Source organism: Lasiosphaeria miniovina (genome assembly GCF_030549165.1).
Source record: "Lasiosphaeria miniovina strain SMH2392-1A chromosome Unknown B0T26scaffold_5, whole genome shotgun sequence".
Taxonomy (NCBI): Eukaryota; Fungi; Ascomycota; class Sordariomycetes; order Sordariales; family Lasiosphaeriaceae; genus Lasiosphaeria; species Lasiosphaeria miniovina.
Window position 1 is genome coordinate 5,699,325 of NW_026848224.1, and position 18,540 is coordinate 5,717,864.

Below are 18,540 nucleotides of genomic sequence, written 5' to 3' on the forward strand. Positions count from 1 at the left end.
GCCCCATTCAAATTCATCTGTCATCAACACCATCAATCTTCTCCCTCATGCAGCCCGCGTCTTCTGCATGATGAGTGCTGCGAGGTCGTTGACGGTCCCGCTCGACAACAGCTCCAAGATCTGCAAGTTCGCGCGGAGCTCCTTGGCGATCCAGTTGCGCAGCTCGATGGCTGTCAGCGAGTCGAGTCCGTACGACGTGATGTTGCGCTCGACGTCGAGATCCTGCATCGAGATGGTGAGCACCTCGGACAGCTTCTGCAGAATGCCCTGGCCGGCAATGGCCGCCGCCTCGTCGTCCGACTTGGCCGCGCGGAACGCGTTGCCGTGCGACACGGCCTGCTTGGGCACGAGGCCCGCGCGTTCCGCCTCCGCCAGACTCTCGGCCTTGAGCCCGGCGAAGCGCGGGTCGTTGGCGTAGTACGGCCACTGCCCGTCGCCGCCGAGGTGCAGCTTCAGCCCCGTAAGGCACTGCGGCGCACACATGCCGCGCACGGCCGCCGACAGAAGCGCGAGCACCTCCTGTTCGTCGACTGTCTCGTTGCCAAAGTTGCGCAGGACATCTTCCTCGCGCGCCTCGTTCTCGGCCAAGTAGCCCGCGCCCAACACCGCCGTCAAGTCGAGCGAAGTGCCTGGGAGCCCGTTGCGCACGCGGTACTGCACGAACGCGTCGAGGAACGTGTTGGCAGCGGCGTACGCACCTTGCCCGCGGCTGCCGAGAATTCCCGCGGCCGACGACAAGACGACAAAGTAGTCGAGCTTGACGCCGCTGTTCTCCAGCGCGTTGTGGACGTTCCACGTGCCGCTGACCTTGGGGCGGATGACCTGCTCGTAGTCTTCATGCTTCATGCTTTCGAGGAGAACGTCCTATGTCTTGTTAGTTGCTGCAGTTATCATGTGGGAACATTGACGTCGGCTCACCCGCAACACCATGGCAGCGTGGATCACGCCGCAGATCGGAGGAAGCGACTCGACACACTCCTCAACCAGGCGCTGGAACTGGCCCTCGTCACTGGCATCGCACTTCTTGACGAGAATGCGAGCGTCGGGGCACTGGACCTCCTCCTGCAGCTTCTCGACCATCTCGGCGCCGCCGCCGCTGCGGGACAGCAGCACAATGGTGCGTGCGCCCTGCTCGACCATGTACTTGGCCATTGACCGGCCAAGCCCACCAGTTCCACCCACGATGATGTGGGTGCCGTCACCGCGGAAGACCGACTTGGAGTGCTGGTGAGTAGCCTGCTGCAAAGTCAGTGAATGTTCTCGCTTGCGTGGATAACTGGTGGCACTTACGTTGACTTGCTCCTGTGTGCCTGCAATCACGACGATCGGATGTACCGCACCGTCACGCACCATCTCCAAGCCCTTGGCGAGCTCCGACACGGGCACGATGGCAGCCTTGAGCGGCGCCGCCATGGCCCCAGAGGCAATGTTGTCCATCACGGAATTGAGAGTCTCCTCCATGGCCCTCGGGCGGGCCGCAGCAAGGCGCGCCATGTCGACAGACGTGAAGGTCGTGTTGAGGCCCAGCTCGGGGCGGGTGCTTTGGTGCGCGGTCGACACGCGCACCTCGACGAAACGCCCAAAGTCGGCGAGGCACTCCCACGCCTTGGCCGTCCCGTTGCCCGACACGCTCAAGATGACCTCCATGCCCTCGTTGTTGGTGACCTCCTCGAGCTGCCGGCGGAGGTAGATGCTGCGCGCGTCCAGAATGCGTTCGCGGTCGACTCCGATGCGCTGCGCCGCCTCGCTCTCGCTGTCGTTTTGCACGAGCACGAACGCGCTGGCGCCGAGGTAGCGCGCCACCTCGCACGCCGCAACGCCGACAGGGCCCGAGAATTGGATCAGGATCCGCTCGCCGGGCCGCACGCGCGCCACATCCGTCAGCGCGTAGTATGCCGCGCTGTATGCCGTGGGCACGCAGGCCGCACCCTCCATGCTGAGCGCCGTCGGGATCTTGACTACGCTGCTAACGCGCGCGCGCGCGTGTGTGCCAAACGCGCCCTGGGCCAGCGCGGCCACCCGGCTGCCAACCGAGACACCCCGGACGGCACGGCCGACTCGCGTGACCGTGCCGCTGCATCCGCGAGCAACACGCCCGGTGGCGCTGTCCTTGTCGAAGAAGGCAACGTCGTCCTTGGTGAGGGTGCTGGCAGCGACAGCGAGCTCGACTTCGTCGCCGGCCAGAGGTGAGTCGACGCGGTCCTCAAAGTACAAGTTCTCGCAAGATGCCTGGCTGTTTGAGGCAAGCTGGAGCTGCCGGCCCTGTTGGTGGAAGTCCTGCAGGTACGGCGCCGACTTGGCTAGGGTGCGGTGCACGTCGAGGTTCAGCTGCTCGTCGGTCACGATGCGCGGCACCGTGAGATTGCCGTTCTCCTCGGCAAACTCCATCTCGGACTCGTCGCTGCCGGAGAGCACCGACGTGGCAAAGGCCTCGTGAATCAGCGCTGCCTGGGCGTTGATATCGAGCTTGGTGCTGGGGTCGAGGTCCAGCGTCGATGCCACTGCCTCGCGTTCAGAGCGAGCCGTGCGGATCAGGCCCAGCGCCATGTTGGCGTTGGGCATCGTGGGGAACCGCGTGGCTCCGCGCGTCACCCACATCACAGCCGGCGCACTGGTGAGCAGCTGCTTGACCTGCTCGAGGCCAACTGCCTTGATGGACGAGAGCATGGGGCGCTCGATCTCGGACATGACAATGAAGGAGCTGGACCAGTCGCTGATGGCCTGGAGCGACGACACACGAGGGGAGGACCCGGTGTGCTCCTGCATCGTACGAACCAGGGCGGCCACGAGCGGGTCCTTCTCGCTCTTCTCTGCCTCGGTGACAATCACGACATTGGCTGCGGCCTTCTGCGTGTTGCCGTTGGCCTCGCCGCTGGCCTCGGGCTGCTTGACCTTCTCCCACTTGAACTGAAAGCTCAGCTCGCGCGGCTTCGCCGGCCCGGGGGCGGCCATACGCATTGCCTTGAGCTCCAAGCCCGCCATGGAAATGGAGGCAGCTTCCGAGCCGGGCGACGAGAATATCTCAACCATGAAGGTGCCGGATCGCGGCTCAACGGTTGAGTGGGCGCAGAAGCTCTCGTTCATGCGCTTCTTCCACCGCGAGCTTACCGTGACGTGCCTGATCGCTGACGGGAGGTACGTGACGTCGGCCCCTGCCTTGGCCCGGGTCCCGAGGCTGAGGAGCGGCAGCTGGAGCATGGTGTCGAGGACGGACGGGTGGACTTTATACGGCGTCTCGTGCTCAAGCGGCATGTCGGACACGGTGTTGCGCGCGCAGCAGTGGGCGGCAACCTCGGTTTCGTTGGCCGTGACCTCGACCAGAGACTGGAATGCGTGGGGATATGCCACGCCGAGAGCCCCGAGGTACTTGTAGATGCTCGGTCCGGAGCCTGCCACGGCCTGCAGCTTGGAAGGGTCCGGCTTGTCGCACGTCTGGCCCGCGCAGTCGGGCGTCTGCGGCGTGGCTGTGCCAGCGCCGGCGTCCGAAGCCGCAGACGACGTCACCTTGGAGTTGGACGATGCCGAGTCGGAGGAGGCGTCGTTGTGGGCGTCGGTGACGGCCCGCAACATGGCCTCTGTCTTTGGGTCCAGGTGGAACGCCGATGGCGACTTGCGGCGATCTTGCGGGGCCGCGTCCCCCTTGACGCTGCCTGAGCAGTGCTGCAGCCAACCCCGGCCGGCCTCGTACGAAGAGATGCGGAACTCGTCTTCGTTGCTGTCAGAATTGGATGCCCGGATGTTGAGCAAGACCTCGACTTCCTGTCCCTCGACTAGGAACATGTGCTCGGAGATCTCGAGGTTTTTGATCTCGAACCGGCCAGCCTCGGTGCCTTTCATGGACGCGCGCTGGCTCGCTGCCTCAATGGCCATGGACATGAACGCGGCCGCCGGGAACACGATGCGCGATTGCACCTGGTACTCCTTCAGCCACGGCAGGTCTTCCATGCGGATGATGTTGCGCCATGTCGGCTCCAGATCGCTCGACCAGTCGGCAAGAGTGCCGAGCAGGTCGTGGCGCGGAAACGGCTTGAGGCGGTGCTGGTGGGTGATGCGTGACTCGGCGAAGTACTTCTGGCGGGACCAGGGGTACGAGTACAGCCCGGACACCATGTCTGGCCGCTCCAACTCCTCACGACGGTGATTGATGTTGAAGAAGTCGAGGTTGTAGCCGCGCATGAACAGCTGGCCTGCCATTTCCAGGCAGGTCTTGGTGGCATCCTGGTCGCGCATCAGCGTTGGGAGATACGAGATTTTCGATGCGGCCGCTCCGAGCTTCTTCAGCGTTTGCATGATGGGTCCCTTGAGCGCGGCGTGGGGTCCGACCTCTATGAGGATGTTGGGCTTGTGGTCCTTGCACAGCTGCTGCAACGACGTTGAGAAACGGACAGCCTGCGTCAGGTTGTCGACCCAGTAGTCGGGCCCAAGCTCGTTGAGGCCGATCTTGCAACCGCGCAGCGACGAGTAGAACTCGACGGTGGAGGCCTTCATCTCCTTCGGGGCCTCGATGTGGCGGATGTTGTCAAGATACTCCTTAGCAATCAGGCGCATGTGCGGCGAGTGGTAGGCGACGTCTACGAACAGCTTGCGGTTGAAGACGCCTTTCTCCTGGAAGAGCTTCGCCACCTCGTCAATAGCCTCCTCGTCACCAGAAAGCGTCGTGGACGAGGGCGAATTCTCGCATGCTACCACGGCCTCGGCGCCGCTCTTCATGTTCAGGCTCTTGAGCATAGGGCCGAGCTCTTCGGCGCCAGCACCGACAGCCATCATGGAGCCCTTGAGGTCGGGGTGTGCCTTCTTCAGGGCGATGATGCTCTGGCCGCGGTAGTATGCCGCTGCCATGGCAGAGTCAAAAGTCATGGCACCCGCGGCATAGGCAGCACCAATCTCGCCGCTGGAATGGCCAGTGACGGCCGTCGGCTTGATGCCAAACGACGCCAGCAGCTCCGTCAAAGCGAGCTGCACCGCACTGCAGATGGGCTGGCTGATGTGCGCGAGGCCCACCTTGGACGTTTTCTTGTCTCGCGACAGCTCCTCGAGGATAGAGAAGTCGGCACCGACGGCGCGTAGGGCCGCATCGGCGCGCTTGATGGCATCGGCAAACACGGGATGCGTGCGGATCAGCTCGCGGCCCATGGCGTGCCACTGCGCGCCCTGGCCTGTGAAGACAAACGCCAACCTCGGGGGCTCGCTCGACGCCCGCGCAGGCGTGACATCGTGGCTGTTGAGGGCGGTAGCAAGCCCGCCGCACATGCTCGCGACGACGGACACTCTCCAGGGGAGATGCGAGCGGCGCTGGCAGAGAGTGTAGGCCAGGTTGCGCGGCATGGTGGTCTGGTAAAGCTCGGCGTGCTGCTCGAGCCAGATGCCCAGCTTCTGTATGGACGCCCGGAGTGCAGGCTCGTCGTTGGCAGAGAGGACGAAAAGACGCTCGGTTGTGTACGCGCCCTCATCGCCCATCTCGAGCTCGCGCGTCACGGGAGGGCCCCTGAGCACGCACGTCGAGTTGGAGCCGCTGAAACCAAAGTTGTTGACGCACACGTACTTCTTGTTGCCCGGCCACGGCTTCTGCGACGTCGCCACGCGCATGTTCCACTTGGCAAGCGGAATAGCCTCGTTCACCTTCTCGAAGTCGGTGTTGGGCAGCACGAAGCCGTAGTACAGCATCAGCACCGACTTGATGACCGAGACTATGCCGCTGGCGCACTCGAGATGGCCGACGTTGGGCTTGGTCGAGCCGATGTACAGCGGCGCCTCGGGCGTGAAGTGGCTGCCGACGGCCTTGTATATGGCCGTCGCCTCAATCGGGTCTCCCTTCTTCGTGCCGGTTCCGTGAGCCTCGAAGAAGCCAACATCGCGAGGATCGATGCGGGCCTGGGTAAACACGTCGCGGATGAGCTGTTCCTGCTCCTCGGGGCTCGGGGCCATGATGCCAACTGTGCGGCCGTTATGGCTAATGCCTGTGTGGTGAATGACGGAAAAGACGTGATCGTTATCGGCCTCGGCCTGAGCGAGAGGCTTGAGCACCAGGCAGCCTGCGCCCTCGCCTCTAGCATAGCCCGACTTGGCGCGGTGGTCGAAAGCGTACGTCTTGCCGCTGTCGGCGAAGAGGCGCAGCTTGGCCATGGACACCCAGATGTCGGGGTCGGTGATCAGGTGTGAGGCGCCGACGATCGCTGACTCGGACTCGCCGGCACGAATGCTCTGCACGGCGAGATGGATGGCGTGCATGCTCGATGAGCACGCGGTGTCGACTGTGAACGAAGGCCCGCGCAGGTTGAAGTAGTACGCTACGCGGCCGGACAGGAAGGCGCCCTGGCTACCCGTAGCATCGAAGCTCGGGATGTGGTCGAGGTCGCGCAGGTTGGCGGTGCGGTGCTCGTTGTAGTTTCCGCCGATGAAGACGCCCACCTTTTGCCCAGAGATCTTCTCCTTGGGAATGCCACTGTTCTCGAAGGCCTCGTAGGCGCACTCCAAGAGCAGACGCTGTGCAGGATCTGTTTTGCTGTGAGCACAGAAAACAAGCAAGGAGGTCGGCAGTCACGTACCCATCGATTCGGCTTCCTTCTTTGTTATGTCGAAAAACGCGGCATCAAACATTGAGATGTCCTGCTTGATGAAGTATCCGCCCTGGGAGTTGAAGGTGCCCTTCTTCTCAGGGTTGGGGTGGTTGTAGGCCGCAGCATTGAACCGGTCGGCAGGCACCTTGGACCAGCCGCTCCGAGCACGGCACAGCATGCGGTAGAACTCTCCCGGTGTCGACACATCGCCGGGCAGTCGGCACGACATGCCCACAATGGCAATCGGCATCGGCGGTTGTTGGTCGGCCATGGTGCAGGTTGTTGCAGAAACGAGAGAATATGGCGACCAACGCAAGTAAGAAAAGAAACTAGGCGCGTGTTTATGGGGGTTTTTTTATTCTCTCGCTTTGGTGTTTGTCCTCTAAATCCGGGCTTGTTGGATATCTGGCTGCTCTTGGTGTTCTTATAATATGATCGAAGGCGACTGGCGTGGTGACGACAACGCGGTGCCTCAAACCACAACACCAACACGTTCCGGCCAATCATTAGCACCGTGATGGCCGTTCGTGGTGCGTCGTTTCCCTTGCTGGACTTGAACCGCACAGTCTGCGTCTTGCAGCACTAGCAGCGCGCGGCGGGAAACTAAACTCTCTAAGGGGCATCATTGCACACCCCTACACGGACAGCCCCAGAGCCCGGACTAGCTCGTCCTCTCTAAGAATAGTTGCGCGCTTGACCTGAAGAGAATGGGGGGTGTTCACTCTGGAGAGAAGACGGCCTGGGGTGGCGCTACGTCGGGCGAAGAGAACTTGAAGCCGGTAACCTGCGGGTTTCGGCGCGGCTAGAGACCAGTGAAGCATGAAGAGGGGACGAGCGCAGAAGGTTTCAACCGGCACTAACTACCGAGTTATCTTAACCCACCACGCAAGACACTTACGCACCAAGACACTTGCGCACCAAGCAACACCAGCTTGCCTGGCGAGTCAAGGCGGGCGAATTTCTTGCCTAATTTCGCCAACAGTTGTCGGCCCCAGCACGCGGCTGGCCGCTAGCCATGCAGCTAACAGGCATTTGAAGAAGTTGGATGCGCGTGGAGAGTCATTTCTCTCGAATCTCCTGCCAAGGCCGGCCATGTCCATGATGGTAACGTCGCCTCGCAATCACAAGACGGCTGTGGCCGAGAGGTTGCCAATATCTGGTATCAATCCATCCAGTTCATGCCGAGAAACCCACCGACTGTCATCATCTATCCCAATCTTCTCCAGAAATTGGAACTCAGGGGCCCGACTGCAGATCGGACCATCGTCATCCCAATCTAGAGATGCCAAGCTTGCTGCGAGACAAGAACAAGAACTGTGGTGGCCGCTGTTCCAGCTAGGCGGGGGAACTTATTCAGGCCCTGCCGGCCCCGCTGGCTTGGTCTGAAGCCCATCTTATTCTAAACCTTGTGAAAACGCCAAAGCCACCTTCACATGCTATCGGTTCCTGATTACCGGCCACCAATCAGGATTCGTCGAACAATCTTGCTGCAATGCAGGAGTTTAATGGTTCAAAGCAGCGGGCGCATGTTTACTCGTAGACACAGAACCGTGGCAACCCGCAGGTTGCTGTTCGGCCGCAACGCCCGCGCTTAACGACGTTGGAGAAACGCACACTCAAAGGTTAAAGATACAAAATTAACAACCAGAGGCAGACAAGCGCCAGCCTCACGGGCAACACGCATGAAACGAGGCAAACAAGCTTCAGCGCTTCAGGGCAGAACATGGAATTGCGAGCGCGACATGCCGCCGCGGCTTACACAGGAGCTACAATTCTCCATGCCACAACGTTCAAGCACACAGCCACGCACAGGCCTCGGGGGATGATGAATGTCGTCCTCTGCGGGAGTTACTTACCTAGCTGTGCGCTGCATGGATGAAGGCATGGCGTGCGTAATCGCACACGCAGACGGAATCAGCCACAAGAGTATAACATTGCCTGCCAGATCCGATACCAGTCAGTCATTCTCATATCATCCCAAACCATCGTCTCTTTCTTGCATTCAGCTGCAGACATAACAACAACATTCGTTCACCAACCCACTGCTTACTCACGCTTCTCTGCCAACTCCAGTTTTTACATCTCTCTTCTTCACTAACACCCAACTACCGCCCGCAAAATGAAGTTCCTTTGCCTTCCCGGAGCCTATGGCAGTGCCAAGGTAAGTGCCACCGCAATCATCAACCACTTTTCCCATGGCCTGCTAATATTGCCCAAACAGAACTTCAAGGTGCAGCTGGGACCGCTCGCTGAGGAGCTCGAGAGCCGCGGCCTCGGGACATTCACGTACAGTCAGGGCATCCACGAGGTGACGCCGCCAACGGGATGGGAGGATTACTTTGGGTCGCTGCCGCTGTACCGGTTCCTCGACACATCGCGGGGAGATGCCTTTGAGACGCTGCGCCGGCTGCGCCACGTGCCCCATGGCATGAGGCCAGAAGACACGATGCGGGCATTCCAGGCGGCGCGTTCTGGCCAGGACTGGCACCAGCGCGCCTGGCGCGAGGCCATGGACAGTGTCTTCAAGACCATTGACGAGGACCCTGAGATCGATGCCATCATTGGCTACTCGGAGGGCGCTATGGTCGGTGCCAGCCTCATTGTCGAGGAGGGTTTGCGGTGCAAGCGCAGCGGAGCGCCACGGCGCATCAAGGTATGCCTCGGATCCTTCCACCTCTATCACACAGAAACGGATATCTGACACGAGGCACCAAAAACAGTTCGCCATCTTCATCTCTGGTGCGCCGCCGCTCAAAATTGAGAGCCAAGACAAGATCGTGGCGCAGCTAGTCGACGAGTCAGGCATCGTGATCGACATCCCGACGTTCCACATCTTCGGGTGCGAGGACGCGTTCCTGAGCTCGGCCGTCGCGCTGTTCAACGTGTGCGACCAGGACTCGGCCCGCATGTACGACCACGGCCTGGGCCACATTGTGCCGCGCGATGCTGAGAACGTCGGCCTGCTCTCCAAGCTGCTGCAGGACGTCGTCCCCAAGGTCGAGGACGAGTACCGCCGCGCCGATGCCGAGCGTCCCATCGCTTCGCGCCCCAAGCTCATCCGCAGTGGGAGTGAGACTGACGAGGAGCTGGTGTTTGATCTGAAAGGGTCTGACTTTACGGCTGGTAAGTGTTCATGTTGAGACCTGCTACCGAGCCATGGCTAATCAGTTGTCTCTAGCGATGCTGCGGTCGGTTTGTTAGGACGAAGATGGAGAATGACGGGCTGATAGGATAGATGAGAGGAGTCATGACGATTGTAATAGATAGAACGTGTTTTGCTGACGTTTTCTTTCAAGAGGGTATATCATGTTTCCGTTTTATTGCCGCCATACTTGACCTTTCTTGCTTAGGTTGGCATTTCAAGACGCGTTATCGAAGTATTGGAGTTGGAGAAAGCAATTTGTTCAAATATCTTAACTAGAGTTGTTATCCTGGTTTCATTCGGCGCAGACCGTTCGCAGACCGTTCGCAGTCCGTTCGTGCATTTTACACAGATTCCTGATACTTTTAAGTCTCGTTTCTCGTTTTGATCACCATTCGCCGGGCGCCGGATGCCTCTTCCCGGCACTGCCTCAGCTGCGCCTCAGCTGTAGCCTTATAACCACATCGAACTGCCCACCGTTTCATGCGCAGCACAACGCACACCATCTCTCACGGAAACTGCCAGAAATTGTCCACGATGGAAGAATCGGACCGCTTCCAGCTCGTGTCCTCGCTGTACAACGGGGGCCAAAAAGCCTGGCGCCACTTGCACACTAAAATAAGCCACCATCGTCATGGCTGACCTAGGTGATCCTTTACCTTCCGAGGTCAATTTCTTCACCTTCTTTTCTTCTTTTTCAACTAAACCAAGTGCAAAATGGTCGACATTTGGGCTTTGCACCTCTTTGGAGCTACCGGGGGTGCCATCTCGGCACAAGTGGGGGTCGGAAGGTCTACTGTCAACAAGACCGTTAAAAAGATCACCAAAAACCTAGCCAATGGCCTCGAAAACCCATTCGTTTCAAAGCCCAGAAGCGGAAGGCCAAGTAAGGTTGAAGACCGAGCCGCTCGAAGGCCCGGCATGCAGTCAACTCTCGAACAGAGACCTTGACAGCCCTGGCAACGCCCTCGAAAACCGGCTACCAACTTAGCCGCAAGACGGCTCGTAGGCTGCTCAAACTATGCAACAAAGCCTGCAGGCGGGCCTGCAAGAAGCCCTGGATCTCTCCCAAGAACAAAAAGAAGCGCCCAGACTTCCGCCGGCGGAATAAGTACACGCCCTGGGTTCTGGTCATTTTGGTGTAATTCGCGTTCGTTTTGGCCTAGAAATGAGAAAGCTATGGTGGTTGAACGAAAGGGTCATTTTTTGTAGGTGCCGCCAGACTTTTTGGCGCCAGACTTTTTGGCCCCCATTGTACGGCCCTAAACACTGCATCGCCTGGATCTACGCGCTGGCGTCGGTGCTCGTCAGCTGGACTCCCCACTCGGGATACTTTTTGGCAACAAAACAATAAAGAATCAGCAACAAGGCCCCCACAATTCCAGCCTTCCACCCAGCTATATGACCAATATAGAAAGCCTAGGGTCTTTCGGGAGTTTGAAGACAATTAAGGTGGGTTGTTGGTCAAACCTGGTGTCTCTCGGGGACCTTGGACCATGTTTCAAACCAACGACCAGGTCTGGTGCACTTTGGCTTTCAGGGTCCAGCCACGCTGGCATTATTATAGTGCATGGCACAATTAGCTCAAGGCTGCTTCTTCTTCGTTGTCGGCTCCACTATGCCTGGTCTTCGAGCGGCCCCGGCTAAGTCTCGATGCAACGCCGTCTGTGATGAGTTGTACGCTATCAACTCTAAAACCGACCAAGGCAATTAATGGATTGCACCGCACCGGCGCCCATTCGAAGTTAACTTGGACGGACAACCAACCTCCAGAATTTTGGCTGATTGAAGACTCGCAAAGTGGGCGGCGTCGTGTATATAACCATCGCCGCCCCTACAGTCGCAACCACCGAAACATGCATCGCTGTGGGTATCCCCTACATGGATGAACTACAAGATAGTGTGCCCTTGGCTTCACCGACGGCTCGCTGATGGAAATTTGTTGGCTCTGGGTAGTGCAACTATTCTACGGATGTTCAGTGAGAGCACGGACCGGAGGACTCGCCATACAAGCATCAGCTTGCGTCCTCACTCGCCATAAGATTAGGCGTCGTCTAACTTGATCAGAGCAGAGTGAGGAAATTCATGTCGACCGCCATAGTTCGGCCTGTGCGTAGTACCGATACGATTCTCGCCATCTACACGGTGATGCATAAATAGTTATGTGTTGTCTAATAAAACCTCACTCTGTCTCCGGAAATTGTTACCGTGTAGCTGGGTTGACGATATGCTCGTTATTTGTGAAACCCTGTGTGATGCTAATGCGCACCTGTTGAACCTTTGCCCATGGCTCCTTCAAGACAGGAGTGCACCGGAATGGGTTCGATCGATAAATTCTCAGGTACAGGCAATTAGATGAATGTTTGTTTGCCCCTTTATTGATAACTAAATGTTGAATGGTTATAGACGTGACAGAATGCGAATTGGATGGTGAGGCTTAGTTGTCGGACTTTGACTGTATTGTTGACGTGAACAAGAATAATTACTGTTGAGCTTGATGTGCCTACCGACTAATAGAGCCTACCAGACTAATAGAGTTCGTCAATCGAAACACATCCTCTATGTGTACTATGGCTTTGTGTGTTTGCGGACTTTATTTTGTTGGTGCAAAGTGTTAAATAAATTGACAACGTAGCGATAAAATTAATGGACAACGTAGCAATAAAATTAATACTGAACAATACGTGAACAATATATTCCATGATACGGCCAAGCAAAAATTAGTTCCCACCCTGATAAGTAAATAGACCTTTGAATAACTAACACTTTGATAATATATATCTTGATTCGATAAGATCGAAGAGAGTTGTGGGCGAAGAGGTTATTATGAAATCGACCTCAAGTTAATATTTGCCCAGAAATAATTACGCAGTTGCGAGAATAAATTCCAAAACTCACAATTTTTGGCCGGAACCAGGCTAAGTAGAATGCAAAGACTCAGCTCTACGTCCAGTTCAAATTGCAAGATGGCTCACGGACAACGATAATGCGAGATGGCTCATGGACAACGATAATGCAAGATGGCTCATGGCAACGATAATGCAAGATGGTTCATGGCAACGATAATGCAAGATGGCTCATGGACAATGATAAGGCTGAAGCTACTCACATCAGTGGGGAGAAGGAATCTGCCTCGCTGGACGCAGGAATTCGGACTTGGCAGACACAGCCACCACCAACTGGACGGCTGAGACGAGAGCTCGGCAGCAAACACGAGGTGCCGTGTTTCAAAAGCAGTCAAAGTCTCGTGGATTTTGGTGCAATTGTCTATTCAATCCTGTTCGGCTCTTTAATCCTATCCGTCGACGGCTTTCTTGTTGCTCGCGTCAAATACCAACGCATAACCGCCAACCATGAACACGACTGGTATCAAATGGCCCCAAGGCCTGACGACCACCGGATTGCTTGTCTCGCTCCTCCGCGCCACGCAGCTGTCGACCGTCTCCATTTCGTGCTTTGGTGCATGCTATCTGATATGGATGCGCAACCACCATTTCTGCGCCGTGTCGCGCTACAGATACCAATGCACCGACAGCCAACTAGAGAATTACCAGGTCCCGCTGGGAGAGGTCATGTTTGTCGTGTCGGTATGTTGTCCCGACTCTGCCAGCTCTCCCGCAAGCTGACTGGTGTCAACGCGCCCGAAATAGTGCGTCCTCGTCGCCCTGGAGCTGCTCTACTCGACCGGCCTGGCGATCCTCATGTTGGCACGGAACAAGCGACCCGACAGCTTTACGCAGCTCTGCAGCGCTTGGACTAGTGTCGCCGTCTTCACCTTGGGCCTCGGCGCCTTCGCCTCGATTTCCGTGGTGCGCAGGACCTGGCCGCTCTGCTACAGTGAGGGAGTGACTTACTTTAACCCCATGCTGCCCCCCGAGACGAACATGTGCATCGTCACACAGAGCGCCGTGACGACTGGTTTAATCGCCTGGTGAGAACGAGCCGCCGTCTTCTGCGGACTGAGGAAGATGCCCAGGTGTGTGCTGACCATCTTCTTTTTTCGCGCAATTGCAGGATAGCCACAATTGTGCTGGGCATAATCGCCGTCTTCGAGCTCAAGAAAGACCGGCAGAGTTACGGAGCCATCCGTTTACCTTTTGACAGCCCGGCTGGCACACATGAGGATATTCCCGCCGACAGACGAGACCAGCGGGACGGGCCGGTCGACGCGGTGGCGATTGAAGACCTCGGAGGGGTTTAGGGAAGTCGGGTTATCAGGTGCTTTGCCGGACGCGCGTGTCTCACACGAGAAACAGAGATTAGATCTGTAGTCTCCGTCTTTAGATCTCTAGTCTCCATCTTGAGATCTCTAGTCTCCGTCTCGCGCATTAGAAGGTGTATGCCGAAGACCGCCCAACTCCCTCGAACCCTTTTGTCGCGACTGTGATGCTCGGAAAAAGGCCCGCTGCCGCCCGTCCCGCCCGCTAGAGTAGAGCCCGGCCAGGGTTGCCAAAGGCCCCACCGTGTCCCATTAGCGTGCATATTTAGCGCAGATCGGCCGGGTTCCAGGGACCCGACTGGCTGAAAGACGGCGATCATCCGCGTCTGGGGCCTACTCCAGGGCCGACGACATGCAAGTCTCGAATTCTGGTAACCGAATTCGAACTCCTCAACCTCAGGCGACGAATGGATGGACGGAGGGCTACAGGCAAGGCCCGCGATGCATGCACCGCGGAGCCCGCTCGCTCACTGATTGGGGATTTCCAGTCACGCTGCATATTGTCTCACCCTCTCACTGACGCCAATTGGAATGGCGAGCAGCGGGAGCCCGGGATCCGTCTCGTCGACGCCAGCCACGCGCTTTGCTAGTTCTGCGCTCCCTGACCCTCTTCTTGCCCTCCCTCCCCGAGCTTTTGACCTGACGCTGCCCGACAGCTGCGAAAACGGACACCGGCCTTTTCTCCAACCTACAAGCAGCCATGGCGACCCCAACATCAATCCCGCAGCCCCCCGGCATCCCGTTAGTAGGCAACCTCCTCGATGTCGACCCGAGCAATACCTGGTGGTCGCTGAAGAAGCTGGCCGAGAGATACGGTGAGTGCTGACAGGTTCTCCGGCATGCTTTCAACTCGGCGCGTCAATGTGCACAGCACTTACCACGGCCCGTGCAAACAGGCGAGATCTTCCAAATCAAGGTCCTGGGCCACACAATCGTCTTTGTGGCCAGCGTCGCATTGGCCGAAGAGATATGCGACGAGAAGCGCTTCCGCAAGTTTGTCGGCGGGCCTATCGTCCAGATCCGAGACACGGTCCACGACTCGCTCTTCACGGCGTACGACAACGAGGAGAGCTGGGGCATCGCGCACCGCATCGTCGCCCCGCTGCTATCGACACAGTCAATCGCAACACGTCTGGACGAGGTGATCCAATGCACCGACGAGCTCATCGCGAAGTGGAAGGGGCTCGGGGCCAACCGCCAGACGCAGCCGCTGACCGACCTGAACAGCCTCAACCTCGAAGCCACGACGCTCACACTGTTCGGAAAGAAGCTCGACAGCATCAACGGGCCGCCGCATCCCGTGATTGGCGCTATGGAAGATGCTACGTCCGAGGCTATGAAGCGGCCGAACCGGCCCAGGCTCCTCAACTGGCTCGTGTACGGCGGGAAGTGGAAGAAGTCGGCCAAGACCCTGCGCGCCTACGGGGCTGAGCTGGTCGAGCACCGCAAGAGGAACCCCACCGACCGCCACGACCTGCTGTGGGCGCTGCTGAACGGCACCGACCCCGAGTCGGGCAAGGCGCTGACCGAGTCGCAGGTCATCGACGAGATCGTGACCATGCCCATCGGCAGCAGCACGGCGCCGTGTGCCATCGCCGCCGGCATCTTGTTCCTCACGCAGAACCCCGACGTCGTGGTCAAGGCGCGCGCCGAGCTCGACGCCGTCGTCGGCGACGGGCCGCTGAAGCCCGAGCACCTGTCGGAGCTGCCCTACATCACGGCCGTCGTGCGCGAGACGCTACGGCTGTCGTTCGCCGCGCCCGGCTTCAACATCGAGCCGATCCCCAAGAAGGGCGACGACAGCCCCGTGCTGCTCGCCGGCGGCAAGTACCGGGTGGCGCACAGCCAGGCCATGATCATCGTGCTCGCCGGCGTGAACCGCGACCCGGCCGTGTTCGAAGATCCGCTGGCCTTCCGGCCGGAGCGCATGCTGGGCGACGCCTTTGCGGCCCTGCCGGCCGGGGCGAAGAAGTGGTTCGGCAACGGCAAGCGCGAGTGCATCGGCAAGCACTGGGCATGGGATTTTTTGGTCGTTGTCACGGCTAAGCTGATCAAGGACCTCGACTTTGAGGCGGCTGATCCCGCCTACGAGCTGAAGCAGGACGGCTGGTTCAATGTTCGCCCGATCGACTTCTCGGTCAAGGTGAAGGCGAGGGCTGCTTGAAGGAGAGGGCGAGGGCTGCTTGAAGGAGGAGGCGAGGGCTGTTTGAAAGTGAAGGCGAGGGCTGCTTGAAGGAGAAGGCGAGGGCTGCTTGAAGCAGAAGGCGAGGGCTGCTTGAAGGTGAAGGCGAAGGCTGCTTGAAAGTGAAGGCGAGGGCTGCTTGAAGGTGAAGGCGAGGGCTGCTTGAAGGTGAAGGCGAGGGCTGCTTGAAGGTGAAGGCGAGGGCTGCTTGAAGGTGAAGGCGAGGGCTGCTTGAAGGTGAAGGCGAGGGCTGCTTGAAGGTGAAGGCGAGAGCTGCTTGAAGGAGACATGAAGGCTACTGGATACGAAGTGATGCCGTAATTGTCGAGTGTTGCAGCAGGGCGTTATTTCGAGAAGCGAGTGAATTCTTGAGATGGGAGGTGTATGCGAGCCAATATGCCGCGTTGAGTTCTTGGTCGGTTATGGGACAGGATGTGTCGCGAAATCAGACGCAGAACGCGTCAGCTACCTAAGCGGCTTCGTGGACTCCCTCCGCGATGACATAATGAACAGACTTTTGCCCGGTACAGGCCACGTCATCAAAATAGTTCGCGAGAGAGATTCGTGGTGGGTTGCGGTTCGCGTTGTTGTTGAAACATGCAGCAAGGCCGTCTCCACGTGGAGGCGGCATCCCACTAACGACCCTTTCTGCGTTGAGGACTGCATAGCACACTGAGACTGCATAACACACTGAGGCCGACCAGGCCCTGCTTTAGATTGTGGTGCTAGGCATGAAACCGGGCCCGGGGACGGCGAGGGCTCGGACACGGTGTGTGCTCACCAGCCGCACACCGGATCCCATGTTAGGCGGCTACTTCTCACAACCGGGAGCCATCACATCTTGCAATGGGGGCTGGGAAAGGGGAGGAGAAGGCCCCTACTTTCCGCCGTCTTGGTCTGTAGTCAGGGGTCGACGCAGATAAGCTTCGGCCGACTGCTTAAGGCTTTGCTAGGGCGACATATTCTTCAGGGCCACGCGTACGCCGCGAACTGGAATCCGCCTATTATTAGCCTTGAAGCGTAGGGTAAACCTAAAATGCCACGATGCAAGTACCGCTTGAGAAGATTGTCCGATGGCGCGGCGATAGTCTTGCCTGGTTAGAGGAGCCAGCGAAAGCGAAGCCGTTTCTTCTGCGAGAACGTTATCAAGGAGCCAAAGTCTGTCGAGCAGACTTGCGATGCCCTGAAACTAACCGGTAGCCGTCCCACGTCTGATCCACCGTCAATGAGAAAAAAAAGCTAGCAGGCCGAAGAAGTAAACAAAATGGCCTAGGGAAAGCTAGACTAGCACCAAGTTCCTCACCTCTCTGAGGACCTACGCAAGCGTTGCAGCTAGAGGAGAAACGCGTGAACGGTGCAGCGTGCAACACGCTTGTGGACGGCCAAGCTAGACAGAAAGGATGACGAGGCAGGCAAAACGGCGCTTGCGCTGGGGAGGCGGCTGGAAATGGCTGAGCACCAAGCAGTGTAAAATCATGTATATAACCGGCCCGGACTGACGGGATAGAGATCTTTTTTTCCCTCCCTCATCAGCATCCAACACTCCAACCATCTCTACCACTCTCACACAGAAAAATAAAAAAAACTCAAACACTCTCCACATAACTCTCCGAGTTACCACAATCGTTTACTCCCAAACAACTCCCAACCACCCAATCGCAACCATGAAGACCTCTTTCGTCGCCATCTTCGCTGCCGTCTTCTCCGTCGCCTCGGCCGTGACCATCTCGCTGCCCTCGGGCGTCTCCATCCCCTCGGGCGTCACCCTGCCTTCGCAGGTGACTCTTGTCAGCGCCACGCCGACCTCAACAGCCGCGGCTGCCAACGGCAACGACAAGCGCCAGCAGAGCGCCACCCGCTCTTTCGGCATTCGCCAGAACTTCAACTTTGGCCAGCAGACTTCGTCCAGCGGCGCCCAGAAGACTGCCCGCGCCAATGCCGATGACAACTAAGCGCTTCGGCACATCTTTCGGTGTCTTGCCGGGGATGACGATGACGGGTTAGACAGTTTGGGATTTGATTTTGGCTTCTTGGCTTCTTGGCTTGCTTGCTACTTGGCTTGCTCGATCGGAGGGTGTCTGGTGTGGCTGCTGGGTCTTTGTCAGCTGCGCTTCAAGCTCTACACCTTTGGACAGAGCACGGCTTGCTCGAAGGCATAGTTTGTCTGTGCTTTGGTGATTTCGTGGAGGAATTAGTACTGGGGAAGTCGGATTGCGAATGCGGTGGTAGTGTTGGCATTGGGTCTGAAGCATCATAGAGTTGTTACCTACACAGCCTGTTCCAGTTATCTTATACTGCCGGTTTTAATAGATTTCACTCCCTCCAACTTTTCTTCTCAACTCTCTCACCTTCGTGATATGTCTCGATTCCGCCATTTGATTCATTCAGCATGGAAATCTGGTACATTTTCGTGACAGCCCACTAACACTCTTTAGCTCCC

At 58.1% G+C, this 18,540-nt stretch overlaps 4 protein-coding genes across 4 annotated transcripts; 3 read left to right on the plus strand and 1 right to left on the minus strand.

The window, feature by feature from the left end:
• Positions 1-45: 45 nt before the first annotated feature.
• B0T26DRAFT_874079 (uncharacterized protein) lies at positions 46-6,828 on the minus strand (the record flags this gene model as incomplete). The annotated part of the gene is made up of 4 exons (XM_060448025.1): positions 46-864; positions 919-1,236; positions 1,291-6,494; positions 6,546-6,828. 4 exons carry the CDS (start codon positions 6,826-6,828, stop codon positions 46-48), a joined length of 6,624 nt encoding a protein of 2,207 aa, XP_060295450.1.
• A 1,848-nt stretch (positions 6,829-8,676) lies between these two features.
• B0T26DRAFT_754163 (serine hydrolase-domain-containing protein) lies at positions 8,677-9,758 on the plus strand (the record flags this gene model as incomplete). The annotated part of the gene is made up of 4 exons (XM_060445797.1): positions 8,677-8,718; positions 8,779-9,210; positions 9,278-9,680; positions 9,736-9,758. 4 exons carry the CDS (start codon positions 8,677-8,679, stop codon positions 9,756-9,758), a joined length of 900 nt encoding a protein of 299 aa, XP_060295451.1.
• Positions 9,759-12,946: 3,188 nt separating this feature from the next.
• On the plus strand, positions 12,947-14,139 carry B0T26DRAFT_804718 (uncharacterized protein). The gene is made up of 3 exons (XM_060447133.1): positions 12,947-13,286; positions 13,350-13,630; positions 13,714-14,139. Exons 1-3 carry the CDS (start codon positions 13,053-13,055, stop codon positions 13,898-13,900), a joined length of 702 nt encoding a protein of 233 aa, XP_060295452.1. The 5' UTR covers positions 12,947-13,052; the 3' UTR covers positions 13,901-14,139.
• A 167-nt stretch (positions 14,140-14,306) lies between these two features.
• Positions 14,307-18,052, plus strand: B0T26DRAFT_874082 (cytochrome P450; the record flags this gene model as incomplete). Its single annotated transcript, XM_060448026.1, has 3 exons — positions 14,307-14,733; positions 14,815-16,061; positions 17,771-18,052. The coding sequence occupies exons 1-3, from the start codon at positions 14,619-14,621 to the stop codon at positions 18,050-18,052; spliced, it is 1,644 nt and encodes a 547-aa protein (XP_060295453.1). The 5' UTR covers positions 14,307-14,618.
• Positions 18,053-18,540: the final 488 nt, after the last annotated feature.